Source organism: Lepidochelys kempii, chromosome 10 (assembly GCF_965140265.1).
Source record: "Lepidochelys kempii isolate rLepKem1 chromosome 10, rLepKem1.hap2, whole genome shotgun sequence".
Taxonomy (NCBI): Eukaryota; Metazoa; Chordata; order Testudines; family Cheloniidae; genus Lepidochelys; species Lepidochelys kempii.
Window position 1 is genome coordinate 33,992,460 of NC_133265.1, and position 21,083 is coordinate 34,013,542.

Consider the following 21,083-nt stretch of genomic DNA (forward strand, 5'->3'; position numbering starts at 1 on the left):
ACAATATCTGTGAGAGTAAGGGAGAGACATTTATGTCAGGATGGGAAGTTGAGGCAAATCGCCTGGCCACTGATTACACGCAGCCAGACACCAGGGTGGTTAGAAGAGCACAGCAGGGCGCTCTGCGCATCAGAGAAGCTCTGAAAACCACTTTCATGGCTGACCAGGCTACGGTGTGACAGTTCTGTTTGTTTCTCCTTGATGAAAACCCACCCCCTTTGTTCACTCTACTTCCCTGTAAGCCAACCGCCCTCCCCTTCCCCCTTCGATCACCGCTTGCAGAGGCAATAAAGTCATTGTTGTTTCAAATTCATGCATTCTTTATTAATTCGTCACACAAATAGGAGGATAACTGCCAAGGTAGCCTGGGAGGGGCGGGGGAGAAGGGAAGCACTGGGTGAGGTGGGGAAGAGGGAAGGACAAGGCCACACTGCACTTCAAAACTTATTGAATGCCAGCCTTCTGTTGCTTGGGCAGTCCTCTGGGGTGGAGTGGTTGGGTGCCCAGAGCGTCGTCCCCCCCGTCCCCATGTTCTTGGGCATCTGGGTGAGGAGGCTATGGAACTTGGGGAGGAGGGCAGTTGATTACACAGGGGCTACAGTGGCAGTCTGTGCCTTTCCTGCAGCTCAACGATACGCCAGAGCATATCAGTTTGATCCTCCAGTAGCCTCAGCATTGCATCCTGCCGCCTCTCATCACGCTGCCGTCACCTCTCCTGTTGCTCCAGCTATCTATCCTCTTGTGCGTCCCTCCTGTCCTTGCGTTCATTTTGTGCTTTCCTGGACTCTGCCATTGTCTGCCTCCATGCATTCTGCTGGGCTCTTTCAGTGCGGGTGAACTGCATGAGCTCAGAGAACATTTCATCGCGAGTGCGTTTTTTTCACCTTCTAATCTGTGCTAGCCTCTGGGACAGAGATGCTAGTGGCAGCGTTGAAACATTTGCAGCTGTGGGAGGAAAAAAGGGAGAGTAAAACTGAAGAAGACATTGGCCATTTAAAAGGAGGGGCCGATGTTTTCGGGTTAACATGCAGCACAAACCCAACTAAACTCACCCCCCCACACACACTCAATTCTCTGGGATGATCGCTTCACCCCTCCCCACACCGCGTGGCCACAGGCAAACAGCCCAGCAGGAATGGCCACCTCTGAATGTCCCCTTAATAAAATTCCCCTATTTCAACCAGGTGACCATGAATGATATATCACTCTCCTGAGGATAACACAGAGATAAAGAACGGATGTTGCTTGAATGCCAGCAAACACCAGACCACACGTGGCCATGCTTTCTTATGCAAGGATTCCAGACTACGTGCTACTGGCCTGGTGTGGTAAAGTGTCCTACCATGGAGGATGCAATTAAGCTGCCCTCCCCAGAAACCTTTTGCAAAGGCTTTGGGAGTAACCTCCAGGAGAGCTTCATTGAGATGTCCCTGGAGGATTTCCACTCCATCCCCAGACACGTTAACAGACTATACTGGCCACAAATGCATCCCAAGTCTTCAGGACAAATTAATCATTAAACCTGCTTGCTTTTAAACCATGTATTATATTTACAAAGGTACACTCACCAGAAGTGCCTTCTCTGCCTTCAAGGTCCAGGAGCCTGGCTTGGGAGGGTATTGGCTCCAGGGTGATAAACAGTTCCTGGCTGTCGGGGAGAACAGTTTCTCCGCTTGCCTGGTGTGTGCACTATCATCTTCCTCGTCCCCAAAATCATCATCCCTGTTGCGTAAGACACCCTTGCAGGAGTCCACGTACAGGTGTGGGGTAGTTGTAGGGGCATCCCCTAGGATTGCATTCAGCTCATCATAGAAGCGGCATATCTGGGGCTCTGACCCCGAGCGGGCATTTGCCTCTGATTTTTTGGTAGGCTTGCCTGAGCTCCTTAAGTTTCACACGGCACTGCTGTGGGTCCCTGTTATAGTCTCTGTCCTTCATGCCCTTGGAGATTTTTTCAAATATTGTGGCATTTCGTCTTTTGGAACTGAGTTCTGATAGCACGGATTTGTCTCCCCATACAGCGATCAGATCCAGTACCTCCCGTTCAGTCCACGTTGGAGCACTTTTGCGATTCTGGGACTCCATGGTCACCTCTGCTGATGAGATGTGCATGGTTAGCTGTGCTGATCAGCTTGCCACGGTGGCCAAACAGAAAATGAAATTCAAAAGTTCACAGGGGTTTTCCTGTCTACCTGGCCAGTGCATCCGAATGGAGAGTGCTGTCCAGAGTGGTCACACTGGAGCACTGGGATAGCTCCTGGAGGCCAATACTGTCGAATTGCTTCCACACTACCCCAAATTCGACTCGGCGATGTCTATTTCAGTGCTAATCCCCTGGTCAGGGAAAAGTACAGAAATAGATTTTAAGAGTCCATTAAGTTGACAAAAATGGCTTCGTTGTGTGGATAGGTGCAGGGTTAAATCGATCTAAGGCTGCTAAATTCAACCTAAACTTGTAGTGTAGACCAGGGCTAAGTCACCACATTCACAGGGCTCACTACATTGATCTGGTTGCTGCTGCCAGGTCGCTGGATTTCTACAGCACCCCAATGCTGGGCCCTACCCAAACCAAGGGGCCATGGAAGCAGGAGACTTAGAGGCTGGGGTAATACAGATCGAACTATGCAAAAGGCAGTCAAAGCATTCTCAGTCAAGGGCATCCGGCAGAAAGAACTTCCGAAGACAAGGTGAGTGTGGTGGCTGGTCACTTGAAAACTTCCTCTGTCACCCTAACCACTGCATCCCCTCCTTCCCATCAAAAACTGAGAGCATATCCCAAGCAGGGCTTCCACTAACCCCCACAGGGGGCAAAGAGCCAGAGAGTTCACTAGGGACTTTGCTATTGCTTATCTATTGTGTTCAGTAGGTGCACCAATGCTACAGTGATGTGCAGCTGTGCAAAACCTGAAGACAGAGGAGGTTCTTTGATTGAATGATTTGTAACCCTTACTCATTTCACATAAACCTTTGCTGGGGAGAGGGGGCTGTAATGCATTTCGAAATGCAGCTTATTTGGGTGTCCCCCAAGGATCCAGTAACAGGATGGCAAAGTCAGGGCTATAGCTGCAAGAGCGAGTGTGGGAGCACGCACAGGAGCAGCAATCACATGGCTGTGCCCATCTGCCACCCCACACAGAAAGCCTGAGTGACACAGAAATCTTCAAGAAGTTAGGCTCACAGAGGAGCTGAATGTCCATGAGTGCTGAGCACCCAGCAGCTCAGGGGCAGGAAAGGGAGGTGCAGATGCACAGGGCTCTTGGATCAGGCAGCTCACTCACTTGAGGCAGCTATTTTTGAAAATCTTAGCGTGAAGGCAAGGCCAAGGGAGTGCCTCAGATTCACAACCCTGAGCAGGAGAGGAGGAAGTTTACGACAGATCCTCTCATCTACCCACAGCAGAGTTCCCGACGGCAGCGGGAGCTGGCACAAAATTAAGGGGTAGAATATCACGGCCTCTGTGAGATAACGAAGATTAGCTGTCAGGTATCCCAGGCCAATTCCTCAGTAGGTTTAAACTGGTGTAGCCCCATGGAAGTCAATAGAATGATGCTGATTTACAGCAGCTAAGGAGTTGGACCTATCTGGGGAGTACTTCACCACCACATTACTCGGTCTGCATTCGTTTTCCCCTCAGTTTCTCTCCATTCCTCATCCTCTCCTCCCTCTGCATTTCATTCTTAACCCATCTCATCTCACCCGCGTGAGTGATCAGCAGCCCAATAGTTACCACTGGCACAGAAAAGGAGTGCGCTTTAGCATTAACACGCCCTTTGGCTTATGAGTGGAGGGGGAGTTCACACCTCCTGGAGCCAGGGTTTCAAGCTTGCTGCAGACTCAGGTAACAATACTATCAGGTTAGCTGATTCCCATTTCAAAAGGTTTTCTTCACAGCCGTTCAGGCTAGAGGCTCAAGGCAAGTGGAAGTCAAAATTCTGCAGAGGTTGAACGAGCGGGCAGGTGGCCAGATGCAGTTCCTGGGCTGGCGATGGGACACGTGGTGTATAAGATGCCATGGAGTTCTCGGCACCAGCTGCAGGACTGGAGCCTGCTCTGGGAGGCAGAGTCGTCCCTCACCTGTGCTTACATAGCTCATGCATAGCCCACAGATTTTACACTAGGCAGAGATTCTAAAAAACAAAGTACAAACTTTATTTTGTTTCTTTACAAAGGCACAAGCCTTTTTTTTTTTCACTTTCTTAACAAAATATAATAGCTTCTCGATGAACACAAAGACCTGAAAATCGTAAAAAAAAAATACAAAAAATGAAAGAAAAAACAGAGAAACAGTTGTGGCCGGGGAGGAACCTACCAAATACCCACAAGGCTCTACACAACACTGGCCTAAACCTACAGCCAAACAGGAAGGGGGCGGGGAGGGGAGAAAGGAAACCAAAACACAACAGAAAAAAAGAAACAGAAGCGACACAATCACAGAACAGAACAGCTCTTCTGACCGGGCAGACCCCACAAAATGGATTAAGTGCTTTAGGAGGAAACAAAGGAAAAATAAAGAACATGAAGTTGATATCGTCTTGTTGAGCATCTCCTGCCATCGGGGCTGGAAATGATGTGGGTTTGTAAGGTTGGGATTTTCTTTTTTTCTTTTTTTTTTTAAATCTAAAGCAACACCACCAAACTGAAATCTAGTCAATTTTTAAGCGAGTTCAGAGTCCTTTCAAGTACTACACCTGCTCCCCCACCCCCCAAATGCTTCCAGTGGCCTTACAATCCCATCTTCCTGTTTTAGAAAGTGTTTTCTCGCCCCTGTTGCCATATGTGTGGGTTCTTTTAGGGGAAGTGCCCAGTGGTGCAGGAGAAATAGTGAAACTGACCACACACAGAGCATCGCCAAATGCGCCAAGTAACCTCAACACATTCCTCTCTATTCTCCACTAGTCGGCTTGAGAGTAGGCAACTTGTTCTGTGCCATGGGACTTCAGTTGATGGTGTCCCTTTAATTTTTATTTTTCCCCCCTTTTTTAAAATAGAGAAACTACCAACAAACAAGAAACAAGAACTCAGGCAGGCCCATGAACAGCCTAGCGCCCGTGCACCAGCCACGCCATCCATCGCACCAGTGCTGGATAAAGCCGGGACTACTTTTGCAAGATTACTGTAAGTTGGGTTTGAGTTTTACAAAACCACAGGCGATTTGGTTCCAGGTCCCAGTTACCCGAACCCCCAAACAGTTCATCTGAGTTCAGATCCTGGGTTCCAGTTTTGGCCCATCTCTAGTTAAAAACAGCCCCCCACCCTCCCCCAGTGCTGGTTCACTGACACAGCACCCCCTCCCGCCCCCTGGTTTGCTTTCAACTGCAGCATGAACTTTCAGCGTGTCTGGTTCTAGCACTCCGATTTACAGTATTGAAAAAGGTCATAAAAGAGACCCAAATCGCATTGTATTTTTTAAAAATTTCAGCATATTCTCTGACATTCCCCTCCCCCAGTCCCACCCCTTTCCCTGCTGCTGGCTGGGGGGGTGTCAGGGCAGCTCCCCCTCCCCTGAGGGATCTTCCTTGCTCTGATCCATGGAGTCACTGTCGTCCCCCTCTGTGTCGGAGGCAGTGTCGGAATTGGAGGGCTCCAGGCACGCCCGGACGGGTGTCACGATGACCGCACGCCTCTGCTCCTCCTCCTGCAGCTGCTTTTCCTGCGTCCCTTCAATGTGCTGAATTGCCTGTCAAGGGGAAGGAACAGTGAGGGGAGTGGAGAGGGAACCCTGGCCACAGGGGCTTACATCCCTGGGGGAGGCAGGGAGGAGAGCATCAGGAGAAGAACCGACCCAGTTATGCCTGTTTATCCCCTGGTGCCCGTGTTCTCCAGAGGGGTCTCCTCCAGAAAGGCTGCTATCACTCTCCTCCCCTGCTAGTTCTGGGCTGGGTCTCTAACAAAGTTAGCCACTACTCTGCTTTGCAGCGCCAATGATCTAGCCCCATCCTTGGGCACCTTGGATGGAGACATACTGCATCCCGAGTCAGACACGCCACCACAGTCTGGTTCCAACCTCCCCTGCAAAACTGAACCATGCTGGGGAGCGGCTGGGATATCCAGCCTGCACAGTGCACAGCAGCCCTTGGCTACCCCCCAGCACTCAGCATCACACTGGCTGCTCACCGGACACAGCTGGGTTTGCAGACCCATGTGGTGTGACCGCAGCTCGTGCACACGTACCCAAGCTACCTTTGATCTAGCTCGCTCGATTACTGGAGCAGGGAAGCTGCAGCGGCACGGACCGTACTTTAGCAGCTAATCCGGGCTGAAGCCCATGCTGCTTGAGCCAGCTGGATTAAAGCTGTCAGGTATACCTCCACCTGCAGCAATCATGCCTCCGACTGCAGGGCAGACCTCCCGAGACAGCCTAGAAGAGAACTAGAAGTGCTGCTTCTCTCCTGGAAGCGTCACTGCTCTCCCAGGGCCCAGTACAGGTGGGATGCTGCCCACACATCCGGGGTGGGAACAGCAAGGTCTGACGCTGTTCAGACGGCTCTCTCCTAAGCAACCCCATCTCCAAGCCTGAGCCCATGGGAGTCTCAGCCACAAGCACCACTGAGGTTCACTCAGTGTTGGGGTTATGGGGAGAAGCCCAGACATTCCCCCAGGGGCCCCCAAATTCTCCCCACCAAGAACAATCCTGGCCTTGGAAGGTGCCCTGTCCTGAATTCTCCCCTTCTGACAGATACCTCCAGTTCTTCCTACTCAGTTCTACTCCCCTTCTGCCAGATACTCCAGTTCTCCCTCCCTCCCAGATTTGCTCCCGTACCTGAACAATGGTGTCCAGGTTTTGCCTGGACGTAGAGACTGTGTTGATTACAGAGGATGGGCCCATGGTTACCACGGTGACGTGATGGGAAGGAGGTGGTGCTGGTACAATCACAGTGGGATGATGGGTGGGTGCTGGGGGACCGTGTGCCGGCAGGAGCTGGGGAGAGAAAGATGCCATTGAGTATGGAAGCTGCCCAGCAATGCCTCCAGCACAGGTGAATCCAGTGCCCACGAGCTCCAGGGCACAGGAAGCGGGAGGAGCTCCCTGAAGGGGACAGGTCACAGCAGCCCAACAAAGGGAATGGAGCCAACACGTGGGCTCCATGCCCAGGAAACACTCAGTCGACAGCCAACATTGTGGGAGGAGCCTGCCATACACACCCCTCCCCTCCCCCCTTCACAAGAGCCGCCAACCCCTCGCCCTTGAGTAGGAGCTCAGCCATAAGCTGTCTGTGGACTGAGCCAAGTGAATAGCTCTGGCAAGTCCCCAGAGGGCACAGCTGGGTCTCCAACCAGGCACTCTGCTGGCCGCCCACCGGTTCTCTGGCTACACCAGCCTGCACTAGATAAGGAGGACATTGCAATGCCAACCAGTCTGTCAACTCCGCCGTACTCCAGAGCAGGGTAGCTGCCCCTCTGGATGCCTCCAGGAACAATCCAACCACCTGCAATCTAAAGTCAGGCCTTTAGAGCACTAACACACACCATCACCAGCCCCTCCACACACAACACAAATCTACGTACCCTCCCCCCCACCACCCAACAGCCTTAGGGAAGGAGCAGAGGCTGGGCTGGCAGGATGCCTGAAGGGTCACAAATCTGGACTCTGCTGGCAACCCCCGACACTTCCAAAAATAAGAAGGTTATGTGATCATACAGCTGGGATGGCAGAAGAACTGATAAACTGGGGCAGGCAAATTATGCAAGCAGACCTGCCAATGCCCCTCAATCCCGACCCACAGCCCCTTCCATTCCAGTCCACATGGCGCCAAATCAGAGAGGTGGCTTTGGGAGCCAGGTGAGATTCATTCTGCTGGTATTAGAGATGAGATCTGAGTCCAGGTATTTGGAGACAAAAAAAGCAAAGACAAAAAAAAGAGGTAATTCACTACACCCCCAGCCAGGGGAGAGGGCTGAAATGAGTCCATACCTCTTTCATTCCCTTGAACCTTTTGGAGACTGAGGAAACGTCTGACCCCACACACCCTTCTCAGGGCTTGCACGGCTGGCAGTCTCAAAAATCCAGGGTGCTAACGCAGTAGGTTTGGCTGATCTCAGACCTTTATGGTGGGCCATGCCCATGCTATCCCCACCACCTAGTCTGCGAGTCCAGAATTGTAGAGGCAAAGCACAGCCTTCACACAGATTCTAACCTTTTGCATGGTTAAGAGCACCTTGAGAACCTCACTGAGACAAGCCAATCAGCTGGGCTGAAGCTCGTCACCAATTTCCCCTAAATACCGAACTATGATGTTCAGATTTCAGAACCATTTCCATCCCAGCCCTCCAGTGCTGGCTCTTGGGGACTGAAGCCCATGGGCACAGGGAGGGCTCTCATATGAGGCACTAACCAGCCTGCATAGGTATTGACACCAAGCCCATTGCTCTAGGACAGGGGTTCTCAAACTCGGGGTTTGGACCCCTCGGGGTTGCGAGGTTATTAGGGCGGAGGGTCACAAGCTGTTAGCCTCCACCTCAAACCCCGCTTTGCCTCCCAGCATTTCTAATGGTGTTAAATATAAATTAAAAACACTTTACAATAGAAGGGGGTGGGAGCGGTGTCACACTCAGAGGCTTGCTGTATGAAAGGGGTCACCCGTACAAAAGTTTTGAGAACCACTGCTCTAGAATCACACTTTCCTCCCAGCTGAGCCTGCCCCTCTGCTGAGGGCTCACTGCCCCCTGTGGGCACAAAGAGGAGTGGCACAGTCCAGCCCGTCCCAGGGGTCAGCAGCCTTTCAGAAGTGGTGTGCCAAGTCTTCATTTATTCACTCTAATTTAAGGTTTTGCATGCCAGTAATACATTTTAATGTTTTAAGAAGGTCTCTTTCTAAAAGTCTATAATATATAACTAAACTATTGTATGTAAAGTAAATAAGGTTTTTCAAAATGTTTAAGAAGCTTCATTTAAAATTAAATTAAAATGCAGAGCCCCCCGGACCGGTGGCCAGGACCCGGGCAGTGTGAGCGTCACTGAAAATCAGCTCGCATGCTGCCCTTGGCACGCGTGCCATAGGTTGCCTACCCCTGCCCGATCCATTCCTTTGGGTAGAGGATCTGTAATAAAATCAGTGTTGCTTACCAATGTATCAGCCTGAGCTAACACCCAATGAGACTGAAAGGGGTGGTGGGAGAGTTACTTCCCCCAGCTACTGTTTCAGGCTGGCTGCAGACTCAGGAATTTCTGCATTGGTTCATGTCTGGACATTTATCTTCAGAAGCACAAGGGCCAGAAACTTCCATTAAAAAGTAATCTTCAATTCTGCCACACGTGAATGTGTACTGCAACCAGAAATCCAGCAAGCCAGACAGATCCAGCACTGCTTCCCAGCTGGCTTCCAGCAGCACTAGGCTGAGGAGAGATGAGGAAAGGACATGAAGAGACCACCTCAAAGGAGAGGAGTTACTTCTGGACAGTGCCCTCGCATAGCTGTGCTGATCCCTTCCTTCCCAGCAATGGCTCTCTCAGATCCCCACTGCAGGAGAGCAGCCAGCAGTGACCTCTGCTGAGAGGGGTCGAGAAGCCCTGCCAGGTGAAAAGTGACCAAACCTCAGCCCCAGAAAGCAGCATCCGCTTTGCTGCAGCATTTGACAGCAGCCCCTGTTAAATTTCAGAAAACACCTGATGAGCTGCCATCATGCTAAACAAGTCATCTCAAGATGGCCTGTCACAGGAATAGACACAGACTCTTACCCACTTCGCCTTCGGGACAACATAGTTTGACTCAGATTTTTCTCCAGAGGCCACAGATCAAACTGGTTTGACTTTCCACACTGCATAGTTCTGAGCAGTAGCTACCAGCTCTTAACCCTCAAGGTGCACAAATTGCCACACCCCCCAGCCCAAGGCTGGCTTTGGGGGAAGACATGCAGCAGCGACTGACCAAAATCAAAGGCCATAATGAAAGTCCAACACGGTTTGTCCGAAGTTGGGATGAGGCCCAACCACTACCCTGTCTTTGGGGGATGTCAGAGGAGGGGAATTGGTCAGCAAGCATTTCAACTCCAAACCCTTCAGCGTGAGGGGCACAGACAGGGAGATGCCCAAGGCCATTTGGATAACCCCACATTCATGCCCCATGGAACAAATGGCTCCTGAGTGAAGGGTAAAGTTCGCAAGAACATCTAATGGTTTCACTAGGGGAGGGGCAAACTGGGAGGTCTCCTTCACAGAAACAAAGGAGGCAGGAATAGCAACCAAGGAAGCTTTTTGTGTTGTCAAAGCTAACCCTGGCAACTGCAGAGAGAGGAGAAGTTTGAAACAGACAAAGTCAAGGCCTTGACCTTGAGCATCTAGCTCCATTTGGTACTTTCCTAACGGGCGGCTTTCTGGAATCTAACAGCACTCCCCTGATCTCCTGAGATAAGCACAGGTCCCCCTGACCTCAGAGACCCAACAGGCTGCAAGGTCTGGATGCACTACCCAGCTGGGATAAGAAATCTTGACTTGAGGAAGAGGGAGGAGTGAATGGATGGCATTTGGACAGAGCCATAAGCTCTGACAATGAAAAGCCACTTCTGCTGCACCCATGCTGGGGCAGTGAATCACTCTGGCTCTGTCCTGATAAGTCTTACTCGATATTTGGGAAGGAGAGGAAACAGGAAAGTTTAAGCTAGCATAAAAGGGATCCAATCCACACTGGGGATCACTGCCTGCTCTCAGGTGGGTCTTGGGATGCTTGTTCTGATGTGTAGCAAACAAGTTCACCTCCTGGTGACCCCACCTGCAGATACAAGACAAGCCCCAGAGTCTGAGTGACTGCTCATGATGAGCAATGCTTTAGGACTCATGTCATTGGCAATGGTGGGTTGAAGTGCTCTCAGGCTAGACTGGAAGTATCCTCCTCATCACCTGACGAGCCGGACGCTCCTGCAAGATGTTCTGTGGCAGCATCCACTAGAGTCGAGAGCCTCCAAGACACTGAAGGGGAACGATCACGTCCATGCGGTGAGTGCTTGGTGGGCACACCAGGCTGTCACCCTGCAGCCATGACACTGGGAAAGGGGGGGTTGTGCAGGCTGCCAGGCCTAGGACTCAGATCTTACACCGGACCACCTACCCTGCATGTGGCTAGCTCACTGGCCTGGATGACATCCTAGAGGAAGGCAACTAGAGCCTTTCCAGAATCTACGGTGACTCCCAGGAAGGTCAAGCCCAAGTTGGGACCATGGTGGATTTGTCTGTCTCAGATCTGCAGAGAGAGCAAGTCTCCCCCAGGGCATGGACACCACTGCCATTAGAGTATGGATAAGCAGGGTAAAGGTGTATGTAGAACATTTCACTTTGAGCTCTATAAGTGCCTTACATTGACAGGCAAGTAGCATTACCCCAAACTAAAGCAGATGTGAAGTGATTTGCCCAAGGGAGCAGGTGAATGGCAGAGTATGGTATGGAACCGAAGTCTACTCACTCCCACTCCAGGGCCATATCCGCTGATTGACACTGCCTTTTCACAAGCTAGTCTTCCAGATACCCCTGCAGGTCTTAACAACACAAAGAGGCTGCATCTACAGCCAAGTGCTTGAACACCCTGGGGATGCCAGCCCAAAGGCACCCCTGGGTGTTGATAGTTACACACCGTGAATCTGAGGGGCTTCCTGGACTTTTGCCTTGAGATATGGAAATAAGATAACTGAGGCTTAGGACCCTCCCTCTACCAGTCCTGAGGGCTGAGAGCAGGGGTTACGCTCCCCAGAAAAAACTAGCAGGATTGGATTTCCCTTGGGTATTTGTCCTATGCATTGAGGTCTAGAATAGGGTGCAGGCCTCAGTTTCATTTGCAAATAAGGATATTGGGACTCAAGCCGTTTCTCTGCTCGGGTTCCTGTACTCCTTTTATGGCTCCCACTTTCTAATGGGCCAAGATCTCCTCTTGGAGCAGTTTCATGTAACTGGGATCCTTGAACAGGGCAAGAGAGCGTGGCTATTAGCATGGCTTCACGCATTCCATGAGCGCTAGGAACCAGCAGTCTGAAGAAATGGCTTGCCATGCCTGAAAATATTGGGAATGGTCCGCAAAGGGAGGGGTAAAACAAAGCATGAGGACTCAGTTTTCCAGGACTGGTCTGAAGTCCTCTGGTGCCACCAGGAGCTGAGGCCAAAGAGCAAGACTTGTCTTTTGATTGGATCAGAAGAGCTTCCTAAATGGTCTGGGCCTCTGCAGGCAGCCAGCTCCTGAAGAGGACTGCTGTTAGGTGTCCCTTATGGAATCTAACTGAAGATTTCCTGTGGAAAACAGAGACTCAAGCCCAGGGATGCACCCATGGACTTTCATCTTTCCCAAGACTACATCTGCCTCTGAGCTGAAGAGATCTGTGCTTTCACAAGGTCAGTTCATAGCTTATACCGGAGCTGCAGTAGAGTGACCAAAAATCCTGAGCCAGGAACATGTGCTGAGAGAGACATCCAGTTACACCAAAGAAAGACCTGAGGAAAGCAGACACCTCCTGGAACATCTCCAGAAAAATAAAAGTCACTTAACCAGTAACTGCAGCTCTCCAACAGTTGCACCTCAGCATTCACTCATGGGATGGCACCCAGTATCTGAGCTTCTGGAATGGGATTTTTTTGTCCTCAGGAAATGTACTGCTCAAGGGGCAGCTTTGGACCAGAAAGAGAATTTATCTGGCCATAACTGCCTCAACTGGCTGCTCTCAGAGTCCAGGCAAATGAAGGATCAATCTCGCCTCCAAACACATCCACTCACTTGGACACTGATGACGACTCCTCCTGCTCTAGACTTTCCATTTGCAGCAGCAGCCACAAGTTAGCCCCAAGGTTGGATGCTGGAAAAGAAAAGAAAAGGCCAGCCTCCCTTAGAATCTAGCCTGAAGGACGAAGACATTTCCCACACGACAGAAGCGGAGGTAAGAGTTCCAGACTCTTTTAGTCCCCTCCAAAGGAATGCCTGTGGCCAGCGAGGGTTGTTCTCTCTTTTTGGCCTGGAGCTCCAAGACGTCAAAGGCCTGAGTGGCTTCCCGGGGTTGGCTGTTAGAGGAACGGCACTCTGCCCAGCAGATCCTGAAACACCATGACAGCTCCAAAGGCTGGAGGAAGCAGTCGAGTCAGTCCCATCTTGAGAGGAGTCAAGAGGATGCCTTCAAGGACTGTCTCTCCAGAGGCCTTTCCTCCTCTGCAAGAGAAAGCGGCTCCCTAAAAGCACCACCACTTACTCCAGGGACTCAGGAGGCAGCTGCAGTAGAGTGATCCCCATAGGAACCTTTATTACCTTAGGAGGAGACCTCAGCTTCACTCCTTGTAGAAGAGGCCTGTCATAACCATACAGCTAAGGGTAGCCTAGAATTCCTCCTTACCTGTAAGGGGTTAAGAAGTTCAAATAACCTGGTTGGCACATGACCAAAAGGACCAGTGGGGGAAGAAGACACTTTCAAATCTTGGAGGGGGCAGTGGAGAAGAAAGGCTGTGTGTGTGTGTGTTCTCTTGGGAAGCAAAGAAGCATCAGGTCAGAAGACTCCTTCTCCTATAAATCATTTTTTCCTTTGCTGGAGGGAGGTTTATTCCTGGTTTTTGTAACTTTGAAACTAAGCCTAGAGGAAGTTCTGTTGTGTTTCTGAAATTTTTATTACCCTGTAAAGTTATTTTCCATCTTGATTTTACAGAGATGATGTTTACCTTTTTTTTTTTTTTAAATAAAATCCTTCTTTTAAGAACCTGACTGATTCTCTATTGTCCTAAGAACCAGGGGTTTGGGTCTGTGATGACTTTGTAACCAATTGGTTAGGACATTATTCTCAAGCCTCCCCAGGAAAGGGGGTGTAAGGGCTTGGGGGGATATTTTGGGGGAATAGGAACTCCAAGTGGTCCTTTCCCTGATTCTTTGTTAAATCACTTGGTGGTGGCAGCGTATCCTCCAAGGGCAAAGAATTTGTGCCTTGAGGAAGTTTTAACCTAAGCTAGTAGAAATAAGCTTAGGAGGTCTTTCGTGTGGGTCCCCACATCTGTACCCTAGGGTTCAGAGTGGGGAGGGAACCCTGACAAAGCCAATGCAGAAGGAAGAGTAGCATAGGGCTAAAAGGTGTCCAGTGCCCATGTGTATTAAATCTCATAAATCCTGGGACTGTCCAGCGGGACAGCCGAGGCTCCAAAGCCATTCTTGTGCCTGCACAAGGTTCTCCCGAGGCGGAACTACAGCAGAACGGGATGGTACCTAACTCTTGGAGCCAAGACTGCGATAGTACCAAGCTAAGCAGTGGGGTCTACAGCTCCGATGACACCACCAGTCTGCAGAAGGACTCATCCCCATGGTGCCAGAAGGTGACTGTTCTAGAGAGAACTTCGCAGGAAGCGTTCCAATGGAGCCTGTGGGGGGAGTACGTAGGGGTCAATCCACATCCCTGGATTTTACAAGCACACACCAGAATCGTGACCGGGTGCTGCTGTAACTCTTATCAGATGAAATCTGATGGGCACACCCAGGCAGGTGACCACTTTACTCAGCCAGGACCTGAGGAGCTCTATCCTTGCCAGAAGACTTAGGATGTGGGAAAGCCAGATCTGATGGGTGGATCTCTGCTGTAGCCCTTTTTTTCAGGGGCCATTCTGAGTTCCTTACAGGCACCTTTCCAGCAGGATGACAACCGCCTACAGCCTAGAATTTTGCATCAGGCTGTGGCACTGAGCAAGGCTTAACACCCACCTCACTTGTGCCTTTTTTAAAGAAAGTCGCCCAGATTTATATGCACTAGAGCAGGTTCTAGATCTGAACCTAAAGGAGCCCAGAAAGATCAAAAGAACAACTTACAGGCTCAGCTGCTGCCAAGAGCCCTCTCCCAAAACGTTAGAGGTGCATATGCCCTTCTGAAGCAAGGAACTTGGTGAAGCAAGACAAAACCATCTGTGCTCGGTGTAAACACAATCTCATCTCAGGCCAAGCACAAAATCTTGATGATGTGGTCCAAAAACCCCCCACAAAACCCTACAATCTTAAGAGACAGCTTGGACTGAATCGAACGTTACAAACTTAATTTTCTACAGTTAGATGTAAAGGTTACATGGAGAAGAAAGGGAGAGGTTGAGTTCATGAGCATACCAGCTGTTAGAGGGGAGGGATTGTTGGAGATATGAGCGTGGCCTATGGAGTACAGGGTTTGCGAGAATTTCATTCACATGCTCTAACTACTGGCTGTTGCTCAGGAGGGCTGTGCACATGTAGGTATTTTAGCATGACGCAGTGTTAAAGAAAGGAAGAGTTGCTTATTATAGTCTTTATGGTCACAAAGATTTCAACAAGACTTACCACCTCACTCAGCACACAATGAACATGCAGGGGTCCAGCAGATCCTTGCCTTGTTCTGTTCATGGTTACACCAATGTAAATCCGGAGTAATTGAACCAAAGGAGTTAGTCCAAATCTACAACGGTGTAACTGTGTAACGTGTCCATTAGTGCCTGGGAGTGATGGAGAACAGTGAGTGAGGCCACGTGCACTGAGTGAGCCACATTTTTTAAAGAAGTCATTTTGACAAAGGTTGGACTATTTCTGAAACATGATGAAGGCCTCAGCATTGCTGGCTGTAGCTGAATTTTAAAAATGTAGCATGTTCTCGGGAATACAGAGAGGGTAAGTTAATACAGAAACACTTCAACAGGGTTTTTATTTTTAATAGAAAAGGATGGTGGCGGGGGAGAGAATAAGGTGAAATTTGGCTCCTAAATTTGTATGTTATGTGTAGTTTTACATTCGTATGCAAAAATCAAAACTTCCATTTGTCTGACTGCAGAACTAGAACATATATTTCCTCTGTATCAGACACCCTGTGTGTATTAGTTACATTTTAAAAATACATATTTGTGAATTTCCAGAAATGTACTGGGAATTATCTTTATGTTTTCACAGAGGATAGCAGAGAAGCAGAATTACAAGGGGAGAAACTTTCACTTCCAATACTATCTGTGCAGGGCTCTCACTCCTGCCTCTTCGCGGAAGATTGATGGAACTCCTTTGGTTCTTAAGAGCAGTGGAAGGGGGTTAAAGTACAAGCCTTAAGTGGGCCTGACTGCATAAAAAGCCAGTCAGTTGCGAACCAGCTGAGCAGCGAACAGCAGAGCAGCTAACAAAAGGAGTTTGCCTGGGGAGAGCCCACTGAGGCCTACATCTTGCCAGATTCTCTGAGTAATTATTACAACTCCTGAGGAAGCTCGTAGAAGGAAGGTAATATGGATGGGGGGGAGGGGGTTCAGCTGTTGTGACCTGCACTGGATGTGCTATGTTTGTCTTTCTTCCACAGGACAGATGTGACTTTGTCTGTACAAAGTGCAAGCTGGTCTCCATACTGGAAGAGAAGGTTCAAGGTCTGGAGCAACAGGTATCGACCCTGCGTTGCATAAGAGAAACTGAAGATTTCCTGGACAGATGTCAGGATAGGCTTCTACGGGCACAAGGTTCTGAAGATTCGGAGCAGGCTGCACATCGGGGACAGAAGGATGGTGAAGAAATTTGGCATCATGTGACCTCCAGAAGAAAAAAGGGGAATGTCCATGTACCAACAGGGCAGATACAGGTAAGTAACCGTTTTCATGTTCTCTCCACAGGTACTAATGCGGAGAGTGGACCAGATGATACGTCTGAGGGAAAGGAGCAGAAAGAGACTCTGCCAATTGGAAGACATGAGATGCACTGTCCTGGGGTTGGGGGTTCCACGACCCCCGCTCCCAAGAGAAGGAGGCAGGTGGTGGTGGTCGGGGACTCTTCCTCAGGGGGACTGAGTGATCTATCTGCCGCCCCGACCGGGAAAAATTGAGAAGTCTGCTGCTTGCCAGGAGCTAAGATTCGCGATGTGACGGAGAGACTGCCGAGACTCATCAAGCCCTCGGCTCGCTACCCCTTCCTGCTTCTTCACATGGGCACCAATGATACTGCCAAGAATGACCTTGAGCGGATCACTGTGGACTATGTGGCTCTGGGAAGAAGGATAAAGGAGTTTGAGGTGCAAGTGGTGTTCTCATCCATCCTCCCCGTGGAAGGAAAAGGCCTGGGTAGGGACCGTCGAATCGTGGAAGTCAATGAATAGCTACACAGGTGGTGTCGTAGAGAAGGCTTTGGATTCTTTGACCATGGGATGGTGTTCCAAGAAGGAGTGCTAGGCAGAGACGGGCTCCACCTAATGAAGAGAAGGAAGAGCATCTTCACAAGCAGGCTGGCTAACCTAGTGAGGAGGGCTTTAAACTAGATTCACTGGGGGAAGGAGACCAAAGCCCTGAGGTAAGTGGGATACTGGGAGGAGGCATGAGCAGGAGCGCGTGAGAGGGGAGGGCTCCTGCCTCATACTGAGAAAGAGGGGCGATCAGCAGGTTACCTCAAGTGCCTATATACAAATGCACGAAGCCTGGGAAACAAGCAGGGAGAACTGGAAGTCCTGGCACAGTCAAGGAATTATGACGTGATTGGAATAACAGAGACTTGGTGGGATAACTCACATGACTGGAGTACTGTCATGGATGGATATAAGTTGTTCAGGAAGGGCAGAAAAGGTGGGGGAGTTGCACTGTATGTAAGGGAGCAGTATGACTGCTCAGAGCTCAAAGTATGAAACTGCAGAAAAACCTGAGAGTCTCTGGATTAAGTTTAGAAGTGTGAGCAACAAGAGTGATGTTGTGGTGGGAGTCTGCTATAGACCACCGGACCAGGGGGATGAGGTGGATGAGGCTTTCTTCCGGCAACTCGCAGAAGTTACTAGATCGCAGCCCGTGGTTCTCATGGGAGACTTCAATCACCCTGATATCTGCTGGGAGAGCAATACAGCGGTGCACAGGCAATCCAGGAAGTTTTTGGAAAATGTAGGGGACAATTTCCTGGTGCAAGTGCTGGAGGAACCAACTAGGGGCAGAGCTCTTCTTGACCTGCTGCTCACAAACCGGGAAGAATTAGTAGGGGGGAAGCAAAAGTGGATGGGAACCTGGGAGGCAGTGACCATGAAATGGTCAAGTTCAGGATCCTAACAAAAGGAAGAAAGGAGAGTAGCAGAATACAGACCCTGGACTTCAGAAAAGAAGACTTTGACACCCTCAGGGAACTGATGGGCAAGATCCCCTGGGAGAATAACATGAGGGGGAAAGGAGTCCAGGAGAGCTGGCTGTATTTTAAAGAATCCTCATTGAGGTTACAGGGACAAACCATCCCGATGTGTCGAAAGAATAGTAAATATGGCAGGCGACCAGCTTGGCTTAACAGTGAAATCCTTGCTGCTCTTAAATACAAAAAAGAAGCTTACAAGAAGTGGAAGATTGGACAAATGACCAGGGATGAGTATAAAAATATTGCTCGGGCTTGCAGGAGTGAAATCAGGAAGGCCAAATCACACCTGGAGTTGCAGCTAGCAAGAGATGTTAAGAGTAACAAGAAGGGTTTCTTCAGGTATGTTAACAACAAGAAGAAAGTCAAGGAAAGTATGGGCCCCTTACTGAATGAGGGAGGCAACCTCGTGACAGAGGATGTGGAAAAAGCTAATGTACTCAATGCTTTTTTTGCCTCCATCTTCACAAACAAGGTCAGCTCCCAGACTACTGCACTGGGCAGCACAGCCTGGGGAGGAGGTGACCAGCCCTCTGTGGAGAAAGAAGTGGTTCGAGACTATTTAGAAAAGCTGGACGAACACAAGTCCATGGGGCCGGATGTGTTGCATCCGAGAGTGCTAAAGGAGTTGGCGGATGTGATTGCAGAGCCATTGGCCATTATCTTTCAAAACTCATGGCGATTGGGGGAGGTCCCAGATGACTGGAAAAAGGCTAATGTAGTGCCCATCTTTAAAAAAGGGAAGGAGGAGAATCCTGGAAACTACATGCCAGTCAGCCTCACCTCAGTCCCTGGAAAAATCATGGAGCAGGTCCTCAAGGAATCAAATTCTGAAGCACTTAGAGGAGACAAAAGTGATCAGGAACAGTCAGCATGGATTCACCAAGGGCAAGTTATGCCTGACTAATCTAATTGCCTTCTATGATGAGATAACTGGCTCTGTGGATGAAGGGAAAGCAATGGATGTGTTGTTCCTTGACTTTAGCAAAGCTTTTGACATGGTCTCCCACAGTATTCTTGCCGCAAGTTAAAGAAGTATGGGCTGGATGAATGGACTATAAGGTGGATAGAAAGCTGGCTAGATTGTCGGGCTCGACGGGTAGTGATCAATGGCTCCATTTCTAGTTGGCAGCCGGTATCAAGTGGAGCGCCCCAGGGGTCGGTCCTGGGGCCGGTTTTGTTCAATAGATTCATAAATGATCTGGAGGATGGTGTGGACTGCACCCTCAGCAAGTTTGCAGAGGACACTAAACTGGGAGGAGTGGTAGATACGCTGGAGGGTAGGGATAGGATACAGAGGGCCCTAGACAAATTGGAGGATTGGGCCAAAAGAAATCTGATGAGGTTCAACAAGGACAAGTGCAGAGTCCTGCACTTAGGACGGAAGAATCCAATGCACCGCTACAGACTAGGGACCGAATGGCTCGGCAGCAGTTCTGCAGAAAAGGACCTAAGGGTTACAGTGGATGAGAAGCTGGATATGAGTCAACAGTGTGCCCTTGTTGCCAAGAAGGCCAATGGCATTTTGGGATGTATAAGTAGGGGCATTGCCAGCAGATCGAGGGACGTGATCGTTCCCCTCTATTTGACATTGGTGAGGCCTCATCTGGAGTACTGTGTCCAGTTTTGGGCCCCACACTACAAGAAGGATGTAGAAAAATTGGAAAGAGTCCAGCGGAGGGCAACAAAAATGATTAGGGGACTGGAACACATGACTTATGAGGAGAGGCTGAGGGAACTGGGGATGCTTAGTCTTCAGAAGAGAAGAATGAGGGGGGATTTGATAGCTGCTTTCAACTACCTGAAAGGGGGTTCCAAAGAGGATGGCTCTAGACTATTCTCAGTGGTAGCAGATGACAGAAGGAGTAATGGTCTCAAGTTGCAGTGGGGGAGATTTAGGTTGGATATTAGGAAAAACTTTTTCACTAGGAGGGTGGTGAAAAACTGGAATGCGTTACCTAGGGAGGTGGTGGAATCTCATTCCCTAGAAGTTTTTAAGGTCAGGCTTGACAAAGCCCTGGCTGGGATGATTTAGTCGGGGATCGGTCCTGCTTTGAGCAGGGGGTTGGACTAGATGACCTCTTGAGGTCCCTTCCAACCCTGATATTCTATGATTCTATGAAGCCAGGCTTCCTGCCGGCAGCTATGTGCCACCCACTGCCAAGGTAAAATGATGCCTTCAGACCATTCCAGAAAATTCCTATGAGAAGGCAAAGCTCCCACAAAGAGCAAACAAGTTGATCAATGCACAAAAAAAGTGTGCCTCAGAAATTCACTAATCCAGGAGTGTGCGAGAGAAGCTAGACCTTTAAAACAGGAAATTTTCAAGCATCCATGGGAATCCTGCCGTAGGGCTCTGTAGAAACAGAGTGATAAGGGAAGTGAGTTTTCCCCTCTCTTAGAAGTCATTTGTGCAGGATTCTCACTCTTGGAGAGCAAGCTCTAGGTGTGGCCCAATATGCAGCACAGCTGAAATGAGCAGCAACACCAGGCCATCACCAACAGTGTGATCAGGGAAAGGTGCTGCTCTAGGCTGGTCGGAGCAGTAGCTGCACTTGGAGTGAAAGTTCGGTAAGGACCAAAACAAGCATGGGGGCGGGGCAAGAACTGGCCAAATGAAGACACACACAAAAAGTTTGGCTTCCACAGAAGGGAAACTAAACCCTAGTGCACAGAGACTAAACTGGGATTCCCTTCTTGATCCCAAACCAAGCCACAGAGCCCAGTAAGCACATGCAGAGCAGGTGACAGCTATGTTGCAGAACACCTGTTATGAATAGATCTCTAGGACAGGCTGGGGTGAAGGTATTGCCTCAACCCTTGGCATGGCCTCCTTAATTCAAATCACTTAGGTCCTGGCAATGTGAAAGGCAGAGAGACACACACACTTAGCCACAGTCCTTTCAGTAACAGCACTGCCAGCACATGGGGTTTAAAATGAGGAGACCTTCTTAGAGCTAACAACAAACTCTAGGGACCTTTTGACATGCGGCACAGCGCTCCCACATACACCAGATTTTGCATGACTTTCCCCATTCCAATGATCCAAGCTGCCTGTTCCTCAGGACT

At 49.8% G+C, this 21,083-nt stretch overlaps 1 protein-coding gene across 3 annotated transcripts in view; it reads right to left on the minus strand.

The window, feature by feature from the left end:
• Positions 1–4,125: 4,125 nt before the first annotated feature.
• The window catches only part of TFAP4 (transcription factor AP-4), a 39,041-nt gene continuing 22,083 nt past the window's right edge, over positions 4,126–21,083 (minus strand). For all 3 annotated transcript variants that reach the window (XM_073362788.1, XM_073362789.1, XM_073362787.1), the window contains 2 exons: positions 6,761–6,919; positions 4,126–5,677 (listed from right to left, as the gene is read on the minus strand). In XM_073362788.1, the coding sequence (XP_073218889.1) occupies positions 5,483–5,677; positions 6,761–6,919 (354 nt within the window). In that variant the 3' untranslated portion in view covers positions 4,126–5,482. The remainder of the gene's footprint in view (positions 5,678–6,760; positions 6,920–21,083) is intronic.